At 41.0% G+C, this 18,505-nt stretch overlaps 1 protein-coding gene across 2 annotated transcripts in view; it reads left to right on the top strand.

Annotated features, from left to right (window-relative positions):
• Positions 1–18,505, top strand: part of xrcc4 (X-ray repair complementing defective repair in Chinese hamster cells 4) — a 340,565-nt gene that overhangs the window by 123,198 nt on the left and 198,862 nt on the right. For both annotated transcript variants that reach the window (XM_048528164.2, XM_048528163.2), the window contains one exon: positions 11,967–12,133. In XM_048528164.2, the coding sequence (XP_048384121.2) occupies positions 11,967–12,133 (167 nt within the window). The remainder of the gene's footprint in view (positions 1–11,966; positions 12,134–18,505) is intronic.

The raw sequence follows: 18,505 nt of genomic DNA, 5'->3' as shown, positions 1-18,505 counted from the left end.
CAAGTTATTTTGCCCTCAGGATTGCTGTCTTGGTGCTTGAGTTGTGATATTAACTGCATATAATGTGAGTAAAAATATCTGTCTCTGATTTATCTCATAGTATTTTGTCATTCATTTGTTTCTGGATCATGGTGAAGTAAGTGCTTTCTTTGGATAGCTCAATGCAATATGAGTGATAAAAACTTGTTTCCTCCACTGAAGTGCTCTTGTATGATTTTGAGTGCTATTTTTGATTATACTATAACTGAATCTGTTTTGTGCTTCTGATAACAACAATTTGTGTTGTTTTAAGTTCTCTTTCCCCATTTATTTTTTGCTGTGATTCAACATCTTTGATATCTACTTGTGTGTGTCATGGAACATGCCAAGCTGTGGAACCAAACTTTTGTTTTCTCTGGTAGGTCCCCAAACATATGTCTTTTTGACCATTTCTCTGTGCTGAGACATGCACTAAGCTAAACCCATCCCACTCCACCAGTTGTATAATATTCCCTTTTGCTTTGTGTTTTCCCCTCTCCTCTCCATCATTGATGGTAATCACCTCCAGCTATCCCAGCATTAATGCTGGACCTCTATGCCTTAAACAACTCTGAAGTGCAACTATTAACTCACTTTTGGAATCCTTTATCCTTATCTGTAAATTTGCTCTTTGCCAAAACCTGCTCTTCCATTGTTTATCATTAGCATAATTTAAGTACAAGTTGTTTACTTTTAGTTCTGTTTTAATCCTATTTTATGATACCTGATACAAATATAATCAAAATTGGGAATGCCAGGAAAAGAACAATTATATGCTTTGCGTTATTTCATTTCAAATAGACATATATTCGTGAATTTAAAAATGTCTGTTCTTGATGACAGTGCTAGGATTAATCTTTGAAAGTGCTGGAAATTTGTTAGAAGTTTAAAATGTTTATATTTAACTCAATACCTTCCCATAAATTAACTACCAATTCTGGTTTCTGTGTAAGAGCATGTTTTATATGATATACAATGCCCTTCCTCCCTGACAGCAGTCTGTCTATAATGCTAATCCTTACGTTCTTTACTTCAAATGTTTCTTTACTTTTCTAAGACTCATGATCTGTTTGTTTTCAATTCATTTAGTGTTTCTGCCATGCTGGTAATTATGGTTCACTCTGGGTTTTCTTTAAAAGGGGCTGGGGGCCTTCGTGCACGATTGCATCATTAACTTCATCCTCTCTTTTTTAGGTGCTGATTCAGTGTCTCAGCTATGTCCTGTGCCTCTAGAAGAAGAATTTATCTTTTTGTTCCTAATTGGCTCCATCATTTGTTTGACTATTCTTTTTACTTGTTACATAGTATTACGTATATTTACTCATTTTTTTCCACTAGTTCTGTTTTTCATTTTTAAATTCCAACTCAGTTGCCTGTCCTGATTGACTTCTCTGTATCAGGAGTTTGTCATGCATTCCCTTTTCCAGTTTTGTATCTATTTCCTTTATCATTTAAGGAGCCCTAATGTTGGATGTTTTATCTTTCCTCTGCTTCAAATGTGCTTAGTTTGCACCAAACTAAGCATTGAAGAGCTGCGAGTGCTAATTTACTATTTTCTTGATTAATCTTTGCTCTTGTATAAATCCCTTCTCTAACTTTTGAAATTATCTCCCTTCCAGTTGGACATTTTAGCCTTTGACTTTCCTTTGTCCCTTTCTGTAACTATTACTCAGATGTTCACACACTCCATTTGTTGCACTTCAATTCCTCATCCAGTCCTGATCCGGAACTCCTACCTTTCCTGTCTTAGGTTACAAGCATACTGATTAAGAAAGTTCTGGTATGTGTATTTTAGGAATTCTTTATTCTCCTTACCTTTTACAATTCATTTTCTTCAGTCTGTGTTATGATAATTGAATTCCCCTTTTATTATTAGTGATCAATTATTTTTAGATTTTTTTGGAAATTTGTTCCCTGTCCCTGTATTTAGAGATCTGTCATAAACTTCCAATAATGTAGCATCTCATTTTCTGAACTTTAACACTAACCAAATAGATTCGCTCTTTAAAACCTCCATTATAAGATCCCATAGGCAGAACAGCATATTGATTAATACTGCCAAATTCCAGAAGAGCGTATCTAACCATCTACTGATATTCAATAGTGTTAGCATTGCTGAATCCCTCATTATTAGCATCCTTGGGGGTAACCAATGACCAGAAACCTAACTGGACAATCACACAAAAACTGGCTGCATGAACAGATCAGAGGCTGTGATTCCAGTGAGCAACTCGCCTCCTGATTCCCCAAAGAATGTCTAGCATCTACAAGGCACATATCAGGAGTAATGGTTTACTTCCACTCTCTGGTGCTAGCAGTGTAACAACACTCATGAAGCTTGATGCTATCCAGAACAAAGCTGCCCATTTGTGGCTTTAATCATCCAATCCTGTACCAATTACATACAGTGGTAGCATTGTGTATGCACTTCAGCAACTCACCTAGGCTCTTTCAACAGCTCTTCCAAACCTGTAATGTTTACCTGGAAGGACAAAGATTGAATATGTATGAAAGCAGAACCATCTGTAATTTCACCAGAAAGCCACACTCTAGCCTTACTTGGAACTGCATTATTGTTCCTTCTCTATCACTGGGTCAACATAGTAAAATTCTTTTCCTAATAAAGCGGTGGGTTAATCTGCACTGTGGTTCAAGAAGGCAGCTCACTGACCACTTTCTTAACAGTAGTTGGGGATAGGCAATAAATTCTGGTCTAGTCAATGAACCCCACATCCCATGGATGAATAAATATATATAAAACCCATATGGCAAAATGTGCCTGTAACTTAGAAACCTCAATTGCAGATCTGGCAACATTTGTGGAGGTTATTTTTTGAAAACCCCCTCGAAGGTTCAATTTGCTTAGGATACAGTTTAAGTCAGGTCAAAAATATCCTCCCTGTAGAACATATTGCAAAATGTTTGCATGAAATGCGCAGAGGACAGAATCAAAAAGATAAGAATGGTTTTTACTTGACACTTGAGAGATGCCAATTTTATCTATGACTGATCAGCCCCCATTCTGTTGATGTTAAGGCCTTACTTTGTATGAACATTTCCAATTCATTTTCCCTTTTGGAATATTATTTGAAGTCAAGAACTTGAATTTAAAAATAAAGTCTGGAGCAAAGAAAGTCCTGTTTCTATATTCTGCAAGTACATACATCAAAACATTACTTTAAGGTTAATTTTTGATCATGTGAATTTTACTATGACTGAGCAAAAAGTCAAAAATTAACGGTAAATGTTTTTGGACCTACACTTTTTTTTATACTTCGCACTAGATGTCAACTTTTTAATTCAACAGATTTTCCAAATTATATCTTATTTTCTAAAAAAGGGGAAATAAATTAGAAATGCATAAACAGCATAATCTAAACAACATTCAGATTTAACTGATAGGTTGCAAGTTACATATATCTTGTTGGACTGATATTAAAGATGACTTCTTTCCAGTCAACACCATCGGGGCCCGAGATGACTGGTAAGTCCAGTGCATCTTCTGCCAGATGCAGAGAAGTTGGTACTTGATAGGTCAACCCATTGTTTGGTTTGTTTGCTTTCTCCAACACCTTAATTTCACCTCTGTGACCTTAAAGATGAAGACTCTTGATATATTTCTCAAATAAACCTTCTTTAACTTGAGCTGGTCATAATCCAGGGACTCATATATGTTCATAAGTGTATTTAATTTCTTCAGGTATGCTTAAGAACATCCCTAAAATATTTCTGCTGACCACCTGGGAATCATCTACCACAACCAAGCTTCAGTGGAACAGCTGCTTTAAGAGTCAAAGATCAGCATGTCCTGCCCAGTAAAGCTGGTTCTGAGTGACTAGTAGTCAATGATTGCTGCCTTCGTTGCCATCAGATTTGGAGACTGTTCTAAAGACACCTTGTGCAATACCTTGCAGATGCTTTATGGTTGTCTGCTGAAGTAGAGTGTTGGGCTCACTCCCGACTAATAATCCATGACCTTACAGATCCTGATCCTTAAGAACTCCCTCAGCCAGCCAAAGGCAACCAGAACAGAACACAATATTGCAGAAGAGGCCTCACCAGTATCCTGTACAACTTCAACATGACATCCCAAATCCTATACTCAAAGTTATGAGAAATGAAAGCAAGTTTGCTAAATGCTGCCTTAATCATCCTGTATATCTGTGATGCAAATTTCAAAGAATTACATCGCTGAACTCTTAGGTCTCTCTGTTCAACAACACTATCTAGGGCCCTATCATTTATTGTATAAGTTCTGCCCTTGTTGTTTGACCACAATGCAATACCTCACATTTATGCAACTTAAACTCCATCTGCCACTCCTCAGCCCTTTGGCCCAAATAATCAAGTTCTTAGTTCATCAAGTTCACCTTCTTCACTGTCCACTATGTTACTAATTTTGTTGTCAACTGCAAACTTGCTAACCATACCTCCTTTTTTTTGTTCTGTTGGGGAGCTGATTTGAAGAGGGCTTTAGTTTTTCAGGGTACTGAGCAAGTGACGTACTGCAGAAGTGTCAAGCAATGACCATTTACATCCTGTCACCAATGCATTTTACAATGAGTGTTCTGCCTGATGTTGACACTGCAATTTCCTGTAAGCTTTACTGCCAGAAGAAAATATTTTTGAAGTATTTTAAATGTTAAAAAGGAAATATTACAATTCTTGGGGAAATATTTTTAAATGCTCTTCTGAATTTCCTGTTGTTGCCACGACCATAACGGGAAAGAATTTCTCTTCAATACTTGACGACTGTCCCTCCCACACCACGTTGTGCCAATTTTTCTCATGGTGATCCCTTTCCTCTCGAAATTGCTTCTGAATAATTCTTTCCATTCCATATTCTGCTTTTCTACCTGGATCGGACAGCTAATTATTTATTTCCAGGGCTGCTCTTTCTGCCTTGCTGAATTACAGTATTCCAGACCACCATGCAGTGTTCGCATTCTCCCACTAATAGCTATTCCAGCCGAAAGGAGTCTGTTAGATAAGACTCCCTCTTACCCACACAGATGTTTCCAGCCCTACCACATTTTTACGCATATCTGAGGATTGAGTTTTAATGAATCAAACAATCTACGGCCTTGATAAATGACTGATTTAGTTTCTGTTGTTTTGGGAACCAGCAGTTTTTCTAATTAGTGCTTGTTTTCTTGGGATGTTTATGTTTGTGACGTAAAGGTCCTTGAATTAAATGTAACATCTTGCGCAAAGAGTTGTTTAATAAAAACTCCTAGTTCAACATTATAGTAAGATCCTTAGTAACTTCTGTTTACTTTTCCAGTTTAAAATCCTATGCTTGATTTGCTGCTCAGATAATTTCCTAGGAATCAGAATAAAAATCTAATGGTTTAATGAATTTGTACTAATGCATCACCAGTAAGAATACTTGTTATATTTAATACATTTGTATAGAGTTTTCAACAGTTATTTAGATATGTATGTTTTCTATAGACAACTGTTTTAGGACTCCAGGTGATATTGTCCATTGTTACTAATTATGATACCATGTTTGACCTATAAATTTTAATGCAAAGAGTTAGCCTGTTGGAGTTATTTAAAATCTCCATCAGCCTCCTTTATGTGTTCAAAACACTATTTTATACATTAAAAACTGTTAGACTGCAGATGCTGGAAATCTAAAACAAAAACAGAAATTGCTGAAAAATCTCAGCAGGTCTGGCTGCATGGTGGAGAGAAATTAGAATTAATGTTTTGGGTCCAGTGACGACTCTTTGGATTTGGACCGGAAATGCTAACTCTGATTTCTCCCTTCAGATGCTGCCAGATCTGCTGAGATTTTCCAACAATTTCTGTTTTTGTATTTTATGTGTATGTTTTTCTCATGTTGCGGGATTTCTTACCATAGATTGTAGCAGTCCTGCATTATCTCTCCGGTTCTTATACACTGATTCTCTTGAGTTTTTCTGTTTCTGTGTGAATGGTGAGACATCTGTCACTAGGCTACAGCACAACTCAAGCAGTTGGTGCTAAGCTTGCAAAAGTGGCACAGTGGCTCCGTGGTTAACACTGCTGCCTCACAGCACTAGAGTCTTAGATTCCACTCTCGGGTGACAGTCTCTGTGGAGGTTGCACATATCCCTTTTGTCTTAGTGGGTTTACTCCTGGTGCTCTGCTTTCCTCCCACAGTCCAAAAATTCGCAGGTAGGGTGGATTGGCCGTGCTAAATTGTCCACAGTGTCCAGGGATATGCATGTTAGGTTAGTCATGACATATGTGAAGGTGCAGGGAAAATGTAAGGGGGTGGGTCTGGATGGAATACTCTTTGGAGGCTCTGTGTTGACTCATTTGGCAGAATGGCCTGCTTCCACACTGTAGGGATTCTATGATTCTGTGAATATATTTGAAAAATTTAATATGGAACCATGTTTCCCTCTCCTTAGCACAAAACATACATATTAATGTTAGACATTATTCCAAAACACCACCTCACAAAAAAAGGTAGTTTAAAAGCCATTTTCTATTACACCATCATATTTCTCTTACTCATACCAATTATACAGCTTTTATTTTGGCAGTAGGACTGTATTTATGTCAAACACGCAAGAACTGTTCCCAAAATTGGATTCACCACAAGTCCATTTTGGTCACCTCATTTGATTTCCTCTATGCTTGTTCAACATGGCATCTGCTATGATATTGTGTATTTGTACACCATGAATATTGTTCAAAATGTATGGTTATGGCTTTAAACTCCAATGAACCTGTCTCAGATTCTTAGTGTGAAATTTTGCTACATAGCTTTTAGGATTACCATCTGTATAAATATCAGTCTTTGACAAGTTTTTGGTTTTTTTGGACTTCAGAAAGCTTTACAGTCAATGTAAAACTCTAAGTCCCTTTTTACACAGCAGAATATTATAACTGTTACAGAGATAGTAGGAACTGGAGACGCTGGAGAATCTGAGATAACAAGGTGTAGAGCTGGATGAACAGATTAGGCCCGAAACGTCAGCTTTACTTCTCCTCTGATGCTGCTTGGCATGCTGTGTTCATCCAGCTCTACACCTCGTTATCTCAGAATATTGTAACTGACTGGCCATTGGATTCAAATTTTGTATCCTATGTCATTGATAGCAATGACAAGTTAAAATAGCTTAGCAGAGTTTTGTAGGAACTGCAGATGCTGGAGAATCGGACAATCCTTTTCCGAAGAAGGGTCTAGGCCCGAAACGTCAGCGTTCCTGCTCCTATGATGCTGCTTGGCCTGCTGTGTTCATCAAGCTCCACACCTTGTTATCCCCTATGTTAGCAGAGTTTGGTACTACTAAAACCAGTATGATAGTTAGTACATCTTTTGAGCTGTCAAAGGTACTGTAAACGTTTCTTTATCGATTCATTTTGCCTTCTTTTATCTGCTTGTTTCGGACATTGCAGAGATCTGTAAGAAACTTCCAATAGAATCTACTTGTGCATATATACTGTATAGTTTCTTGTTTTCTCTCTGTTTTCTCTCAGACTTTGGATAATCTGAGAGAGCCTTTCGTTTTGCTTAGACCATAAGACATAGGAGTGGAAGTAAGGCCATTTGGTCCATCAAGTCCACTCTGCCATTTAAATCATGTCTGATGGGCATTTCAACACCACTTCCCTGCACTCTCCCCGTAGCCCTTGATTCCTTGTGAGATCAAGAATTTGTCGATCTCTGCCTTGAAGGCATCCAACGTCCCAGCCTCCACTGCACTCTGTGGCAACGAATTCCACAGGCCCACCCTCTCTGGCTGAAGAAATGTCATCTCATTTCAGTTTTAAATTTACCCCCTCTAATTTTAAGGCTGTGCCCACGGGTCCTAGTCTCCCTGCCTAACGGAAACAACTTCCTAGCATCCACCCCTTCTAAACCATACATTATCTTGTAAGTTTCTATTAGATCTCCCCTTAACCTTCTAAACTCGAATGAGTACAATCCCAGGAACCTTAGCTGTTCATCATACTCTAAACCTACCATTCCAGGGATCATCCGTGTGAATCTCCGCTGGACACACTCCAGGGCTAGTATGTCCTTCCTGAGGTGTGGGGCCGAAAATTTGACACAATATTCTAAATGGGGCCTAACAAGAGCTTTATAAAGCCTCAGAAGCACATCGCTGCTTTTATATTCCAACCCTCTTGAGATAAACAACAACATTACATTCGCTTTCTTAATTACGGATTCTACCTGCAAGTTAACCTTTAGAGAATCCTGGACCAACACTCCCAGATCCCTTTGTACTTCTGATTTGCGAATTTTCTCACCGTTTAGAAAATAGCCCATGCTGTATTCTTTTTTACAAAGTGCAAAACCTCACATTTACTGACATTGAATTTCATCAGCCATTTCCTGGACCACTCTCCTCTCCTAAACTGTCTAAATCTTTCTGCAGCTTCCCCACCTCCTCAGTACTACCTGCCTGTCCACCTATCTTCGTATCATCGGCAAACTTCGCCAGAATGCCCCCAGTCCCTTCATCCAGATCATTAATATATAAGGTGAACAGCTGTGGCCCCAACACTGAACCCTGCAGGACACCACTCATCACCGGTTGCCATTCCGAGAAAGAGCCTTTTATCCCAACTCTCTGCCTTCTGTCAGACAGCCAATCCTCAATCCAAGCCAGTAGCTCATCTCGAACACCATGGGCCCTCACCTTGCTCAGTAGCCTCCCGTGAGGCACTGTATCAAAGGCCTTCTGCTTCTCTTGGTCCTGCTTGGTCTTGTCCCACGGTATGGCCTGAATAAGTTACTTTTGCTTTCGAAAATTTACTTATTGCCAGGTTTATGACCAAACTGACACTTGGTAGCCAATCAAGTAATTCATTCAAATTGGCTTAGCTTTGAAAATTTGCAAGTCCGTTTTTCGTTCTGTAAGGCATGAATATGCATTGATAAAATATATTTGGGGTTACAAATGCTGATATTTCTTTGACATTACCTTTCAATGCAATTTTCCAGTTTTTAGAAACTTTGTTTGTCCAGTTGTCTCAATACAGACTTTTAATTGTGGAAAGAGAAAATAAAACAAAGAATTGTGGATGCTGGAAATCAGAAACAAAAACAGAAATTGCTGGGAAAATGCAGCAGGTCTGGCAGCATCTGTGGAGAGAAAACAGAGTTAATGTTTCCGGTTCAGTGACCCTTCTTTTGATCCAGTTCTGACGAAGGGTCACTGGATCCAAAACGTTAACTCTTGTTTTCTCTCCACAGATGCTGCCAGACCTGCTGAGTTTCGAGGGAAATTTCTGCTGTTGCTTTTAGTTGTGGATTTAATATAAATCCATCTTTGTTGTTATGCCAACTTTGCAATGATCTAATCATCATCATTGTGGCCTATCTGATTTCAGTACCATTACATTCAGGGAGTTCTTCTAAAAAGCTAGCATCCAAGTTCACCAGGTAATAAGGAACTCATGTTGACTCTGCCTGATTACTTTGAAATTATTGAAGTGCTGTGCTATAAATTCTTTAATAATAGCATTTAACATTTTCCCTCCAGCAGATGTTAATCTATCTGGCTTTTTCAGTTTCTTGGTTTCAGTCCACCTCCCTTTTTGAACAAAGTTGATACATCTGCTAACTACTAATCTAAATAGACATTCCCTGAATTGGGAGTTTTTGAAAATTGAAACCAATGCATCAACCATCTCACTAGCCACTTCTCATGATAAAATCCATCAGAGATTGAACACTTGTCAGCCCACAGCTCAAACAGTTTATTCAGTACCACTTCTCTGTTGATTGTAATTTTCCTTAGTTCCTACTTTCCTCACATGTTCTGATTTGTGGCTGCTTTTGGAATGTTCTTTAAAACATCTATAGTGAAAGCTGGTATAAAATACCTGTTCAGTTTATCTGCCATTCTTTATTTTCCATTTTAAATTTTCCAAACTTACTTTCTGCAGGACCAATGCTCATAATCTTCTATTTTCAATATTTATATGGACTGTCACTACATGTTTTTGTATTTCTGGCAAATTTCTCTATGCTCTATTTTTTTCTTTTTTCTTCATTATTCATTGCTGTATTTTATATTATTTCCAATTTTCTCACCCACCATCTGTCTTTACACAATTATATGCTTTTTCTTTAAGTTTGATGCTGTCTTTGACCTTTCTGGCTAAAGATGGGTCGTGTGCTTGTCCTTTGGAATTTGAGTTCCACAAAAGCACAATTCTTTCCGCTCTCAATTTTTTAATGTACTAAACTATGACCTCATCTCTTCATTTCAAGGGTTGTAAAACCTTATTAGAATCTGAGTAAACAGACAGACCTCTAAACTTCTTGGCAACAAGCTGACCAGAGCAACTTTAAGAAATTAAACTAAAACAATGTCTCCCTCTTTTTAACACACAGAAAACAAAATATTAATGCAACTTATTCCAAGCAATGTATTGAACACATTAGAATCTCTTGGATTTTTAACTTTTTTATTGTATTCCCATTTGCTCGCAGTACTTAGGATTGGTTACGTGAATTGACACATTTCATAAAGTAGGTGAAGCATTAACGGTGGCAATGCTGTTGCAGAAAATTTATCACATTAGTTCAATTTTTGTAAATTTGTAGCCATTTTAACACTTATTAATAAAACTTGGGGAAATGCTTTGAAGATTCTTCCTACACATGACTTCCTATAATAAGTTTGCTATGTGCCAAACCTGAAGCTCTTTTAGGACTGTTTTGGAATGTGCTTCTGCTCATCTCCACTTATCAAGCCAGGTATTTTTAGCTAGCTCCACAGCTCACTATCTGACAGTCATAATTAGATGTGAGACCACCATGTGTCACTCAGTAGCTCAAGTCTGGTTGAATTAACGGCACCATTTTCTCTCTCACAGTATTCAATGTTTTGATTAAATCTTTATGTTCTGACCAGGCATTGTCCCATTTAATGTTTTATTTTCCGTGAAATATTGACAAGTTATCTGCTGTTGCATTTTTGATTAAATATTAAAAAAAGTTTCTACAAAATGTATTCTTCACTAACCATTTAGACATTTTGTTTCTGTTTTGAATTGAAAGTATGGCTGCCTTGTAGATGTTATGTTTTATGTTATGAGAGTGGTAAATTTTGTGGATGGAGAAATAATGTTCAGTCTTGGAAAGTTATCTGAAATTTGCTGTTCTCATTATTATCACATTAATTATCCAGCCAGCTCTGTCGAGCAGTTGGTATGGTATGATTTGCATTTACCACAAATTATTGATGGACTTATGCGGCTGTTCTCTTAGCTTCGCACAAATGGAAACATGAGCATTCAGAGCAGGAGTAAGCAACTCAGGCCTTCGAGCCTGCTCCACCATTTAACATGATAATTGCATCTCATCTCAGCCTCAACTCGATTTTCCTCCCTGCTTGCCATAACCTTTCAACCTATCCATAATTAAAAATCTGTCTATCTCCTTCTTCAATTTCGTCAATATCCAGGCATCCACCTGAGATTTTTCTTCATGGGAAAATCCAGAATGAGAGGTCATGGTTTCAGGATAAATTGTAGCAGACTTGAAACAGAGATGAGGAGAAATGATTGCTCTCAAAGGGTTGTAAATCTGTGACACTTCCTGCGAATGTGTTTATCCTGGACACATGGTGCATTCATGATTTCTCACAATCCACAGGCTGTACATTCCACTTGACCAAGTTGCCCTGGCATTTTCTAACTTTACATTTTCCGTCGCTCTCCACACATTTTTTTTACGCTTAAATGTTGTTGCTTAAGGAGACTTCTGCCCATAATGTTTGTGTGGTCCGAGATAGAATAAAGTGCTTTGCTGCAACAATATCAACTGGCCCTTCCAGCATTAACAATTTGATGGACGAGGTAAGCATTCCAATTGATGCTACTTGAGAGGAAATCTGCTGCTCCAGCAAGTTCTGGGCCAGATTTGAGGTTTGGCAAATCAGTGCTTTTGATTTACATTTTGGCACTTGCATTTTGTTTCTGTCCAGTTTAAACTTGGCTCTGTGGAATTGCGAAAAGTCTCGGACTCAACAGAAATCATTAAAGGACTCATCGATTATGTATTACATTGCAACAGAGAACTCCAAGACAAAAATGAACACCTGCAGCAAGAAAATGAGAGACTGATGTGCGATCGTAATTACAGCTTGAAAGAGTAAGTGACAATCTAAAGGTCTCTGCAATTAGTGTTTATGTAAGATGTTTCTCGTGAATGAAATTTTCGAGGAATTTCTGAATTTTCTCAGTTACCATATTCGGAAACGAGCAGCTTAGCAAGCTTTGCATAACCAGAAAGGAGAAATCTTAACTGGAGTGAGACACAGCCCAAATGAATATATAGTTTGGGAACTTTGGAGCAGTGCGAGAATTTGGTGCAGAGGCGAAGAGGTGGTTTTTTATTGGTCTTTTGCTCCAGAGTTTGCAAGGTCTTTTTTAACGGATAAAGTGAAGCCAAGGATTGTGGGCCCAGCACAACACAGTGACATCACAGGTAAACCATAAATTCATTAGTTGGTAGGAGTTACTAATTTGACCATCTGATTTAGGTACTTTCAGATTGAAAGTAAATGGGCAGAATATTTTCAGCTTACAAACTAAATGACCAGTAGGAAATTTTCAAAAATCAATTTAAGCACTAGGTAAACAGAAATATAGGGCTAAGCGATGATGGGGGAGCTGGTGGACCTTATTGTGGTTTGTAGTGACCACATCTGTAGCAAATGTTGTGTCCTGGAGGAACTCTGGCTCGGAGTTGATGAACTGGAGTCTGGAGTCACATCGGGGATGGGGAAGAATTGCCTTGATGATGTGTTTCAAGAGGCAATCACACCTGTTTCATTGGCGACCTTGAATTTGGTCAGTGGTCAGAGACAGGAGAGTGTGACTATGAGCAAGGCAGGTAGAGTGATCCAAGAGCCTGAGCTCTTGAGCTTCTGTAACAGGTTTGAGATTCTTGCTCTCTGTATGAATGACAGTGGGGTCTGTAGAGATGGTGACCAAACTGTACACAGCACTGTGATACAGACAACCATTCAAGACGGAGAAAAAAGAAACGTAGTTGTAATTGAGGATAGCAGCTAAGTCAGTGGCTTAGACACTGTTCTCTGTGACCAAGTTTGACAACTCCACGGCTGCATTGTCTGCATGTGTCTGGGTTCAGGAAATCTCATCTGGGCTGCAGAGGAACTTGGATTGGTTCTGTTGGGGTGGGGATGGGGGTGGTGGGGTGAGGAGGGGTGTAGTGGCAGGAAGCATACAACGTGCTGAGAATTAGTGGGAAACCAGAGGATTGTGAAGTCTTTAAAAACCAGCAGAGGACAACTTAAAAATACAGTAAGGGAGGAAAAGATACAATATAATGATAAACTAGCTAGTAATATAAAACAAGATAATAAAATGTGAGGCTGGATGAACACAGCAGGCCCAGCAGCACCTCAGGAGCACAAAAGCTGACGTTTCGGGCCTAGACCCTTCATCAGAGAGGGGGATGGGGTGAGGGTTCTGGAATAAATAGGGAGAGAGGGGGAGGGGGACCGAAGATGGAGAGAAAAGAAGATAGGTGGAGAGGAGAGTATAGGTGGGGAGGTGGGGAGGGGATAGGTCAGTCCAGGGAAGACGGACAGATCAAGGAGGTGGGATGAGGTTAGTAGGTAGGAGATGGAGGTGCGGCTTGGGGTGGGAGGAAGGGATGGGTGAGAGGAAGAACAGGTTAGGGAGGCAGAGACAGGTTGGACTGGTTTTGGGATGCAGTGGGTGGAGGGGACATTCGGGTGGCATCATTGCGGCACTTGCAGGAGGGTGCAAAAATTCCATCCCCTATTCCCAATTCCTCCGCCTCCACCGCATCTGCTCCCACGATGAGGCATTCCACTCCCGCACATCCCAGATGTCCAAGTTCTTCAAGGACCGCAACTTTCCCCCCACCGTGGTCGAGAACGCCCTTGACCGCGTCTCCCGCATTTCCCGCAACACATCCCTCACACCCCGCCCCCGCCACAGCCGCCCAAAGAGGATCCCCCTCGTTCTCACACACCACACCGCCCCACCAACCTCCGGATACAACGCATCATCCTCCGACACTTCCGCTATCTACAATCCGACCCCACCACCCAAGACATTTTCCCATCCCCACCCCTGTCTGCTTTCCGGAGAGACCACTCTCTCCGTGACTCCCTTGTTTGCTCCACACTGCCCTCCAACCCCACCACACCCGGCACCTTCCCCTGCAACCGCAGGAAATGCTACACTTGCCCCCACACCTCCTCCCTCACCCCTATCCCAGGCCCCAAGATGACCTTCCATATTAAGCAGAGGTTCACCTGCACATCTGCCAATGTGGTATACTGCATCCACTGTACCCGGTGCGGCTTCCTCTACATTGGGGAAACCAAGCGGAGGCTTGGGGACCGCTTTGCAGAACACCTCCGCTTGGTTCGCAATAAACAACTGCACCTCCCAGTCGCAAACCATTTCCATTCCCCCTCCCATTCTTTAGATGACATGTCCATCATGGGCCTCCTGCACTGCCACAATGATGCCACCCGAAGGTTGCAGGAACAGCAACTCATATTCCGATTGGGAACCCTGCAGCCCAATGGTATCAATGTGGACTTCACCTGCTTCAAAATCTCCCCATCCCCCACCACGTCCCAAAACCAGCCCAGTTCGTCCCCTCCCCGCACTGCACCACACAACCAGCCCAGCTCTTCCCCTCCACACTGCATCCCAAAACCAGCCCAGCCTGTCTCTGCCTCCCTAACCTGTTCTTCCTCTCACCCATCCCTTCCTCCCACCCCAAGCTGCACCTCCATCTACCTACTAACCTCATCCCACCTCCTTGACCTGCCCATCTTCCCTGGACTGACCTATCCCCTCCCTACCTCCCCACCTATACTCTCCTCCCCACCTATCTTTTCTCTCCATCTTCGGTCCGCCTCCCCCTCTCTCCCTATTTATTCCAGAACCCTCACCCTATCCCCCTCTCTGATGAAGTGTCTAGGCCCGAAACGTCAGCTTTTGTGCTCCTGAGATGCTGCTGGACCTGCTGTGTTCATCCAGCCTCACATTTTATTATCTTGGATTCTCCAGCATCTGCAGTTCCCATTATCACTAATATAAAACAAGATTTCTGTTTGTTTTTAAGGTACATTAATAGTAAGGCAGAGACAAGAGTGGACGTTAGACCATTCGAAAATGAGGCTGACAATGTGGTAATAGGGCCAAGAAATGGCAGAGGAAGTGAATAGGTACTTTGCACCAGTCATTGCAGTGGAAACACCAGTAGCATACTGGCATTTCAAAAGAGTAAGGGGCCAGAGGTGAGTGTAGTGGCCATCACTAAGGGGAAGATGCTGGAGAAGCTGAAAAGTCTGAAGGCAGATAAATCACTCAGACTAGATGGACTACACCCCAGAGCTCTGAAGGCTGACGAGATTGACGAGGCATTGGTGGCGACCTTTCAGGAATCACTGGAGCCAGGAACGGTACTGGAGGACTGGAAAATGGCTAATGTAACACCACTGTTTAAAAGGGAGTGAGGCAGAAAACGGGAAACTCTAGGTTAGCCTGACCCCGGTTGTTGGTAAGATTGTCGGGTCCATTAGGTCAGATGAGATTACAGAGTACCTGGAAAAATCTGACTGAGATGGCTTGACTTTGCCAAGGGGATGTCATGCCTTACAAATCTTTCAGAATTCTTTGAGAAGGTAACAAACAAGTTAGACAAAAGCACGCTAGTGGACGTGATCTGTTTGAATTTCCTGAAGGCCTTTGACAAGGTGTCATATACTAAATAAGATAACAGTCCATGGTGTTAAAGGCAAGGCACTGGCATGGACAGAGAATTGGCTGGCTAGCAGATGGCAGAGAGTAGGGTTAAAGGGGTCTTTTTCAGGATGGCAGTCAGGCACTAGTGGAGTTTGCAATGTTCGGTGTTGGGACCACAACTATTTGCATTGTACATTAATGACCTGGAGAAAGGAACAGAGAGAGAGAGAGAGAGAGAGAGAGAGAGAGAGATGTTGATGGGTTTATGGATGACACAAAGATAGAAGCTGTGCCCGGTGGTGTTGAGGAGACAAGGAGGCTGCAGAAAGGCTTGGACAGGCCAGAAGAATGGGCAAAGAAATAGCAGATGGAATACAATGTGAAGCATGAGGTTGTGTACTGTGAAAGAAGAATAGGTGTGTAGACTGTTTTCTAATTGAGAAAAAAATCTTTGAAAATCTGAAGCATAAAGGGACTTAGGAGTCTGAGTTGCTGATTCTCCTAAGGTTAGTATGCAAGTTTTGTTGGCAGTTAAGATGGTATATGCAACGTTAGAATTCATTTCAAGGTGGCTAGAATGGTCATACGCATCTGAGGGCAGTTTGGGCCCCATCTTTAAAGAAGGATGGGCTGGCCTTGGATTAATTGATTTATTGTCACCTATATCGGAGTACGGTGACAGACTCGGTTTACGAGCAGTATAGGCATTTCATAGTAAGCAAGGATGAACAGATAAAAGGTTGTAAAAATCATAGACACAGGCATATAGGTTACATTGCACAAGGTGAGTGCTAGGCAAGATTAACTTTAGCAAGATTAGCATTATTTGAGGATAGACAGTCCATTTATCAGTCTAATAACAGCCAGAAAGAAGCTGTTCCTGAACTTGTTAGCGCATGTATTCAGGCTTCTGTGTCTTCTGCTTGACGGAAGAGGTTGTAGAAAGTCTTTACCAGGAGGTGATGGGTCTTTGGTTATGTTGGCAGCCTTTCTGCTGTGTAAATGCATCCATGGATGGAAGGTTGGCTTCCATGATGATCTGGGTTATGCACACCACCTTCTGTAGTTTCTTATGGTCCCGGGCAGAGCAGTTGCCATAACAGGCCATTATGCACCCAGACAATGTGCTTTCAATGGTGTGTCTGTAGAAGTTGGTGAGGGACCTTATGGACATGCCAAATTTCTTGAGCTGCCGGAGGAAGAAGAGGCAATGTTGTACCTTCTTGACTGTCACGTCTACGTGGGAAGTCCAAGACAGTTTGTCAGTTATCGTCACTCCTAGGAAATTGACACTCTTGGCCCTCTCAACCTCAATTTCGATGATGTAGCTGGAGGCATATTCTCTTCCTTTCTTTCTGAAGTCAATGATCAGTTCTCCAATTTGCTGATATTGAGCATTAAAACGCGGAGCTCGACCCCATCTGCTAACTAAAACTGAAACACCCAGAGAAGCTCGCCTCACCTCAATCTGTTAAACGAAATGGGAGAAGTGGTGTAATCAGTTTCTCACCCTCACAATCTGTCATAAAGGACAGGCTAAATGAAATGAGCTCCTGACAGTCATCCTATCATCAACAAGTAACTCTTTATCTAACTCTAACAGTGAACAAATTAACAAAAACAAAAAAACAAAAAAATTTCCACTCAACTACTAATTATTCCAGAACAAAACAAAATTCTAATGGTATGGTGTTCCAATTAATGCAAGTCCCACATGTATAAACTAAATTAATAAAAAAAGATTAAAGCTTAAACTCTTGAAATAACAGCCAGGATAAATCTTCTGGAATTTGTCTTCTCCACTGTCCTCCAGTTAGGAACGCCTTCCTCCGTTGAATTCTTGTGCCAGGAATATTAGCTAGGAGTGCTCTAGTACTTTTATTTAGATGGTGCTTACTCTGAGGTCTTAGAGATTTCTCAGAGAGCCAGTGATTTTCTCTTTCTTTAGAGCTGATGGCTGTTGAGAGCTATTCTCTTAACAGATGGCAGTTTACTTTCATCCTGGTTTTCAAATGCTCTTTTCTTTTATACCCTGATGACCTATTAATTTCTTACAATTGAATTAGTCCGAGGTTGTCAAAGCCATCAGATTCAAATTTACCTGGGCTTTGGTATCTAGGACCTCATTTAAATTACTTTGCTAAATTCAAAAATCTGTGGTCTCAGTAAAAATGCTGCTTTGCCTGCGAACAGTATAGCCTTTTGATAAAATATTTCAATTTCAAGAACTCTCAATGCATCTGCTGCTGCCTGCACACTTTTTAAAAATCTTGCTGCCCAAAAGAACACACCTATTAAAGGGACCATGCACTTCTCCCCCTATCATTTTCAAAAACACTTCTAATTCCCTGTCTTCCGATCCACAATTACTATACCAACTTAGCAACATTGACTAGATTAGATTAGATTCCCTGCAGTGTGGGAACAGGCCCTTTGGCCCGATAAGTCCACACTGCCCCTTGGAGAATCCCACCCAGACCCATCCCCCATAACCCACACACCCCTGATCACTGTGGGCAATTTAGCATGGCCAATCCACCTAGCTTGCACAAGTTTGGACTGTGGGAGGAAACCGGAGCACCCGGAGGAAACCCACGCAGACACAGGGAGAATGTGCAAACTCCACACAGACAGTCGCCCGAGGCTGGAATCGAACCCGGGTCCCTGGCGCTGTGAGGCTGCAGTGCTAACCACTGAGCCACCGTGCTGTCCCAAAGAGAGGTTGTTCTCATTGCATCACTTCGCCAAGTCCTCTACTTTC

Source organism: Stegostoma tigrinum, chromosome 3, assembly GCF_030684315.1.
Source record: "Stegostoma tigrinum isolate sSteTig4 chromosome 3, sSteTig4.hap1, whole genome shotgun sequence".
Lineage (NCBI taxonomy): Eukaryota > Metazoa > Chordata > Chondrichthyes > Orectolobiformes > Stegostomatidae > Stegostoma > Stegostoma tigrinum.
This window is presented reverse-complemented; position numbering and strand designations above follow the sequence as displayed.